The sequence below is a fragment of the Corylus avellana genome, chromosome ca1 (assembly GCF_901000735.1).
Source record: "Corylus avellana chromosome ca1, CavTom2PMs-1.0".
NCBI classification, from domain to species: Eukaryota; Viridiplantae; Streptophyta; class Magnoliopsida; order Fagales; family Betulaceae; genus Corylus; species Corylus avellana.
The window spans coordinates 42,471,879-42,479,971 of NC_081541.1; the positions used below are offsets into that span (position 1 = coordinate 42,471,879).

Sequence of the window (8,093 nt, forward strand, 5' to 3'; positions counted from 1 at the left end):
GAACCGGGCCGTGTGTCTCCGATTTGGTCCCTCTTTTTTTTTTTTTTTTTTTTTTTAATTTTTTAATTTTTTATTACTAATATTATACTCAAAACGATGTCGTTTTAGGCTAGGTGGTGATGTAGTTTTGAAGCCCAAAATAATGTAGTTTTGGTTAAGGGTATAATGGGCACAAAATGTTAGTTTAACGTTGAAAACTAACAGAAGAGTTCAAAGTGAGAGGAAATCAAAGTTCAAGGAGTTTAAGTGAGAGTTTTGGTAATTCAGGGGGTGCTTGTTAAATTGGCTGTTCCGCGCCAATTTAACAAAAAAATTGTTAAAAAAAAATCCGTTAAATCGCTTACTAAAGTTTCCCCTAAATTTTTAAATTTTGAATTTATATCATTTTTTTTCTCTCTTATATAACACATTATAAATACAATATACTTAAAACTAATTAGAGAACAAATAAATTAATATTCTAGATGTACAGATAATAAAATCCATTTTTTCGTGAGGACTTAATAATTACGTTCCAAGAATCAGATCGAGCTTCCAAGTATTTCCACTGTAGGATCAATAAACAATTGAGATAAGTGAAGGACTCGCCGAATACATATTTTGTGTTAGCCAGGTTCATGTGGGGTTTGCGGGTCTTATAAAATAAATGTATTCTGTATGTCCTATTTTTTTAAAATTAAAATGGCTTTCATATTAATATTACTAGAATGATTTATGCATGATAATATTAATTGGTATACAATAGGTATATACCAATTAATTTATACCAATATGATCAAATGTTTGATTTATGCATGATAATATTAATTTATACAATACGTATATATTAGTTAAAATTAATTTACAACCTAATTTTTTAATACATATATATTTTTTTTAATTATAATTATTATCATGCATATTGTATAATTAATGGCACGTCAAATTTTTTTGTATATTATCATGCATATTATAATTATAATTATATTGTATAATTATAATTAATTATAATTATTGACGTGTGGAATAATGGCACGTCAAAAAATTTTGACGTGCTAAAAATAACACTTCAAAAAATTTTTGACGTGTGTTTTTTGCAAGTCAAAAATGATTGACGTGGCATTTAGACACGTCAAAAAATTTTGACGTGCCATTTCAATAAGTCAAAAATTTTTGACATGCCATATCAACACATCAAAAATTTTTGACGTGTTGAAATCCGCCACGTCAAGAAAGTTTTTATTGACCTATTTATTTAGACACGTCAAAAATTATTGACATGGCAAACATTAGTTACTGTTTGCCACGTCAATAAAGTCCTTAATTTTTGTAGTGAGAGAAACGTGAAGTACCAATAATAGAATCATTTTCAAGAATTAAGTGGCAAATAATATCAATGACGATATTAAGTGTTGCGGAGGCGTGTATCTCTGGAAGTTTCCATACAATTCTTTTTGGCGTTCTCATAATCTTACGTGAATATTATTTTTTAAAAAAGCAGAAAAAAAAAAAAAAAAAACTTATCCCACTAGTCTATTTGGAAAACAATATCAACGGAAAAAAAAAAAAAAAATAGCATTTCTCTCTATATACAGAGAGAGAGAGATCCAGAGCAACTGAAAAGGAATAAAGGAGCCTAAAATCTGCCAAAAAGAGACGAAAATTGGAGTTGGTGCGTGGGGTGCATGCCAGAATGAGCCTTATTTGATATGTTGAAACATTGATAGTTCTTCTTCTTTGCTCTACAATGGGCCTTATTGCTAGCGCAATTTATTAAAAAAAAGAAAAATTCTATTTCTTAAGGGTGGATTCGACATTGTGATTTCATAGATGAAAAATGTAATTTTAAACTAAATCGTAAAAAAAAAAAATTGTTTGTGACTGCTCTACCTTCCCCTATTTGGATGTCATTCATTTATTTATTTTTTAATTTTTAAAGGGAATTCATATGAGTCTCATTCATAAAAATCATCACGAGCATAAAATTTTTATAAACAACCATAGTCAAAGCTACGAAATTACAAACGTCACCGATAATGTGTTACATTTTACAACTATTAGTCTCATCCCTATCAGTCATTCATTTGGATGTCATTCTTGGCGTACGCCGTACGTTATATACCCACTGCCTTTGAAATAGAAAGAATCCGTATCAGTCATTCATTTGGTCCATTTGGATGTCATTCTTGGCGTACGCCGTACGTTATATACCCACTGCCTTTGAAATAGAAAGAATCCTTTTAAATACCTTCGTTCCAGGTTTGGGTTGTTTCTGATGTTCTTAATTAATTAATTAATGTTTTTCTTGTTTGTTTTTTTCTTCTTCAACAGGAGCTTTGAATGCGAGTCTAATCTTAATTCTTAACTCGCTCAAAAGTCAAGTCCATTTGAGTGGTAGACTTTTAGTTACCTTCGTTCCAGGTTTGGGTTATTAATGATATTCTTAATTAATTAATTAATGCTTTTTTTTTTTTTTTTCTTCTTCAACAGAAGCTTTGGACTTTTTTTTAAATTGTTTTTTTTTTGTTTTTGGTTTTTTTTTTTTCCAGTTGTGATGAGATTATTGAATTTGAACGGAGATGCTCAATTATTTTGTGAAGTGGATGTAAGTCGGATATGTGTTTCTCTAAGTAATTTTGTAAGTCATTCGTTTTTGTTTATGTTTTTTCATGAATGATTTGATATTTGCTCTGAAGTGGCATTGCATGGGTGCAGATGTGTGACATACGTGATCGAATTCAAATCATTAGTTTTCACAATAAAGTGATAAAGAGACTTATTTTAAATTAACTTGTTAAAAAACTTAATGACTGTATTCTTGAAAATTAGAAATTCAAAGACTAAATCCAAATTACACGAAAACTTAAGGTTTAAATATGATTTTTCCAAAAACGAAAAAGAAGAATGCTTTACCAAATACAAAAAGCTTTTGGGTTGTAGTCCGTTTGACTTTGCGACTTCAAAAAATACGATTTAAGGATGTGTAATTCTTAAAAGCACAGTTAAAAATTTGGCAAAATGGCAAGTTGGCCTTTAAAATTGTGTATTTTCAAAAAATGCACCTTCTCATCTACGATTTAAAAACACAGATATATATATATATTCATTTTTCAAATGGCTATTTTTTTAAAAACGTAGTCCCGAACAATCTATTTTATCGATTTAGTTTAAAATTGCATTTTTCGCCTATGAAATTACAATGCCGAACCCACCCTTAAGAAATAGAATTTATTTTAATTTTATGTAGCCAAGTCGTATTGGAATTTCTTTCCTTGGGTAATTTCAACACGACAAGTTACATGCAAAACAAGTAAGAAAGGGAGGTCAAAACGTATTTCCATATCGATATTACTTGTAACTTGTCAAATTTTAAATTCCAAAAATGTTTCAATTTTCTTTAATAAGAATAAGTTGATTTTGAATAACCATCTACGCCGCAATTGTTTCGGCGTAAAATATTTTTTGGGTTTAGCACGATGTAAAATATTAGTTAATTTGAAATTATTTTCAATTAACTAAGGGAAATAACGTTCATGAAGAGTTAAATGGTTTACACTTCTTATATGTGTAAACTATTTGCCGTCGCTCTCTCACATCCATGCAGGCAATTGTGAGAAAATTCCTTTAAAGCATTATTAGTAGCCTCATCAAAACCACTTTTTGGTTATTTTGGTGAGACAATTTGATAAAAATGCTTAAAAACTCAACTTTTCAGCCTCACCAATTTGATGGAAAACACCAATTGAATAGAAAATGGTTTCTCTTCCCATTTTTTCTTTTTCTTTTCTTTCTCCTCCTTTAATAGTTAAAGAAAGAATAACCAAATCTTTAAAAATAATATTTGAAATAAAATCGTGAAAATGGATTGCTAAAATAGTGAGGGCGTTAGAGTACTCTAAAAAAATGAGTAGTTAAAATAAAGAAAAATGTATTTTTAATTATTTTGGTGAGACTGCTAATAATACTCTTATGGAGCCCACTTGGCACTTGCTCAAGCAGTTATCGAGCTGCCCAAACACCTGCTCGGGATGGTGGGCCCACAAGGGTCCTCTAACAATTACTTGCCTAAATTCCAAATAATATGAGCGTACAATTGCACTAGAATTAGGATGCCTGAATTTCATAGAAATTTAAACAGATTAAGAGAGGAAGGTCACAACTGGTGAAGTCCCAATCTCAACTATCCCATAGCCAAAAGACTAATTAAATAGAATTTTGGTAGGCATAATTCTAGAGGATCTCATGATCCCTTAATTGGCTTTTTGGAGACAAAATTTGAGGCACAACTGGTGAAGTCCCAATCTCGACTATCCAATATCCATCTACATTTATATATGAGTCGTTGGAAGGCACTGGAGATCTCATGAGATCAATCTGATTGTTTTCTAATTTTAATTCTAAGTTTTTATTCAATAATCATTAGTGGGGTTCTTGTTGTCATCAAACGTTTAATAAAACACTTAAAAAAAGAGATTTACAATTATACCTATACACCTAGACAAATTAAGTTTTTCCTCCGAAGCTAAATCAGAGGAAAATTCTCAATTCATTTTAATAAATTGATATATGTTTTTAGTTAGAGCACGTGATTCTCACATGTATATACTATTATTGTGAGGAAGTGGATGTGTGTGTAGTATTACTCTTACATCAAATATGAGTGGGTAGCGTTCTTAAGAGGTAGCTCAATCGGCTATAGACCATGCCTTAGAAAGCGTAAGCCAATAGTTCAAATCTCCTTCCCTCATTTCCCTCCCAGTTGACATGCAAGTAAAAAAAAAAAAGAGTGGACAGCCCAACAAAAACTCTGGTACAACCAATGATTGGCCCAGCCCATTGGGTTATTTCATAGCCAAGAGAGGGGCTGCCTTGGATGGCAATTTCAAGAAGCAGTGTAGAGGCGGATCTACCCGAAACAACTTTTACTACAACAACAGCAAACAATCTTGAGAACTACAAGAGGAAGAGGAGCACTGATGGTGGTTGAACTGAAGCTGTCGAGGAGGTGTACCACCGTGGCGTTCGGTGAGGGAGGTACCTGGCGAAATAGGCTTGGCAAACACCACATCTAGATTTACAACTCGATATGGAACTCCCTATAGGAAAAAAGAAAGTACAATCTATGGAGATCCAATGAAGAAAGAGAGGGGGAGCCAAGCATCCACCGTGTGAGCGAAAATGGAGCAGTGGTGGCGGCAGCAGCACGTGGTAAGCATGCGCATGAACAAGGGCGGTCGTCGGATGTAGCGGAGGCGAGTGAATTTGAAGGGGTGGTGTGTGGGCAGTGGAGGAGAGGGAGAAGCTGTGACACTAGCGTTTAATTAGGCCCATTCTTATGTCAAGTTAATAACCATGATTTATAAGTTTACTTTTGTCTAGCTAGTACATGTACACAAGTAAAAAAAGAGAGCATTATTAGGAAAAGTAGACACAATGCACCAGACTTCCCCATTTATCCAAAAATCCATTATACCAGAGAAAGAAATTTCACAAAAGCAAGAAAGAAAAGAAAGAGGGAAAAACTAAAAAGAATGCCATACAATCTCAAGAAAACATCCACAAGAGAAAACATCCACAAGAAAACAAAGTGGGAAAAAGATGAGAATTGACAGCTGTGAAGAGAGAAGGTAGTCATCATTATTGGCATAAAATCAGGGAGCTAGCAGCACTAGAGCATGATCAAAGAACAATGCAGGCCCTCAGTTTTCTCTTTTGATTTTTGGCCTTCGGGGGATCCAGAACCATCTTGATAGAGGTGTCAAAGACAGCTTTCAAATTCTGCATTTTTTCAGCTGTAAAGTTTCAACCGCCAGTTCTTCAAGCCAACTTGGAAGAATGCCATACAATAATGAATAAAGTAAGCTATTAAATGAACAAACTATTAGAAGAAATTTTCTTCCTTGATGGTGGCTTCAATTGGCAAGACAGAACATGTTTGAATTATCAATCAATCAATACGTTTTCACATTGTTTATGTTCTAGAAGACTGAGTATTGAAGTTTCATATGATCTGCATCTTCATAAATGTTACAACATATATAAATGTGAAACATACCTGTTGTGTCTTTGAGCTGCACTCTATATACACTAGTGCTCCAATTTGCCTTTTGAGTTCTTCACCCTGGTATTGAAAAGAAGCTTATAGATAGATATAAAGTAATCATCATGATTGGCATAAAATCGTATAGTGTCACTAACAAATGAATAAACACCGTTTTTAACCTGTTTCGTAGAAATGGTACATGCCCCAGGATAATTCAAGTGGAACTGTTGATCTTCTCTCAGATCTGCCATCCCAAATAACCATTTTTAGCAGATAATAACACAACCACATGCACAAGCACAGAGTAGCTTGTGAAGGAATTGGGCAGGGGAAGCACCAATCTTGACCTTCCATTTTACGGTAAGAAAAATGATAGGCTAACAAACAAATTTAACAAAAAAACTTTTACAACATGATGTGACACAATAGATTGGATTTCTTAAAAGTTGAATTTATCTCATTTCCAATTATGTTATGCGACATCATGTTGTAAATTATTTTTTTTTTTTTGTAAAATTTGTTTGTAAACCTAGCATTCCTCTTACAGTAATACTATTCTTCACGTTTGTAAAATTTTTTTATGTTATGCCAGCGGGTGTGAAACTGTTGAAAATCAGAAGTGAGAATCATTCTTTACTTTTAGTCTTTATTTAGAGCATTGGGAAACTTGATAGAAAAGCAAGGGAAGAGTTCTGGCAATACCCACTCACATAAGAAGCAAATTGATAAAGGAAAGAATCTTTTACCCAGCTTGGTCCCCACAAGAACAATGGGCACTGAGGGGGCATAATGTCTCAGCTCCGGAACCCACTAATCCAACATAATAAGAGGCAGAAAGAAAAAGAAACAAGCACAAACAGAGAATTTGATTAGTATATACATTTGGTTGAATATTTTGTAAATGAAAGGGAATCAAAAGAAGACTTTAATAGACAAAAAGAAGCTTACTTTCTTCGCTATGTTCTCAAAGCTAGGCCTACTTATGAGAGAAAAGCAAAGAAGGAAAACATCAGCTCCTCTGTAACTTAGGGGCCTCAGCCTGTTATAATCTTCTTGACCTATAAGAATTGCATGCATGGTAAGCTTTCATCATATCCATAGAAGCCAATTACCCACGAAAAGTTACTATTTATCCCAAGAATCATGCTTCTTTATAATAATTGGTTTTCAAAAGCAAAAGCAAAGCTTGGTGGGCATGCTGCTTTATATCACATGGAAGTTCTAATGTAGTTCTTAAATATATGGAACAAATTCATATTATTTCATGATTCAGAATATTCAACTTTCCAATCCATCATAGGATCACCCCTACTACTTGATTGCAATTAGTTTGGTGTAGTCATGTCACCAAAATTAGATTTTGTTTTTCAAAAATAGAAGAAAACAAGAAAGTAGAAGTTTTCAACATAACCATTCCAACAAATGAAAGCCAGGCTACATTGATCATGAAACAATGGCTTCAAATCAGAGGCCAAAATTTCTTTCCCTATGGAGGACATAGATTCTTGTAACATTAGAAATTAAACAACCACTGAAGAACTAGTAAGGAAAAAGATAAAAGAATAAAAATGCATATATCATGCAAATGAATCATAAGCAAGAGAGAACTATAGAATACCAGCAGTATCCCAGAGACCCAGATTCACAGTCTTCCCATCAACCACAACATTGGCACTGAAGTTATCAAAAACAGTTGGTATATAATCCTGTCAAACAATAAGAAAAACCCATTGGAAATCATATGAACATGAAGAAAAGCAATTAGAAAAGAGAACAAAAGAAATAGCTAGAGAGCATGCAAGAAAAGACAGTAAATTTATACAGTTGGGAAAGTGTTGGTAGTGTAGGAGATGAGAAGGCTTGTCTTCCCAACAGCACCATCTCCAACTGTCACACATTTGATGAACCTTGTTGTTGTAATACTAGGAGTACTAACTGCAACATTTGTTCTGTTATTCATCTCAGAATCAAAAGTACACACAAAAAATATTCTCTCTCAGATGAACATGAACTACTTTGAATTAGTAGGGGCAGATTCTCTCTCAAAGGAAAGAAGAGTTTGGACAGAAAA

At 33.1% G+C, this 8,093-nt stretch overlaps 1 protein-coding gene across 4 annotated transcripts; it reads right to left on the bottom strand.

Annotated features, from left to right (window-relative positions):
- Window positions 1-5,422: 5,422 nt before the first annotated feature.
- Window positions 5,423-8,093, bottom strand: LOC132182186 (rac-like GTP-binding protein RAC2). 4 transcript variants are annotated; one of them, XM_059595384.1, is made up of 7 exons: window positions 7,845-8,093; window positions 7,641-7,728; window positions 6,971-7,080; window positions 6,769-6,832; window positions 6,202-6,266; window positions 6,035-6,100; window positions 5,423-5,757 (listed from the first exon to the last, which is right to left on the bottom strand). In XM_059595384.1, exons 1-7 carry the CDS (start codon window positions 7,980-7,982, stop codon window positions 5,659-5,661), a joined length of 630 nt encoding a protein of 209 aa, XP_059451367.1. In that variant the 5' UTR covers window positions 7,983-8,093; the 3' UTR covers window positions 5,423-5,658. The 4 variants fall into 4 exon arrangements, with proteins under 4 accessions (XP_059451367.1, XP_059451359.1, XP_059451374.1 ...); XM_059595376.1 differs by having other exon boundaries at window positions 6,733-6,832; XM_059595391.1 differs by having other exon boundaries at window positions 5,667-5,771; window positions 6,733-6,832.

What these genes read in the sequence shown, in the direction of transcription:
- LOC132182186 (XM_059595376.1), bottom strand. Translation starts at nt 7,982, where the DNA reads ATGAATAACAGAACAAATGTTGCAGTTAGTACTCCTAGTATTACAACA. An exon ending in CTACCAACACTTTCCCAACT is followed by an intron (nt 7,729 to 7,844) that starts GTATAAATTTAC and finishes ATTGTTTGACAG; the next exon opens with GATTATATACCAACTGTTTT. An exon ending in GTACCATTTCTACGAAACAG is followed by an intron (nt 6,101 to 6,201) that starts GTTAAAAACGGT and finishes TTTCAATACCAG; the next exon opens with GGTGAAGAACTCAAAAGGCA.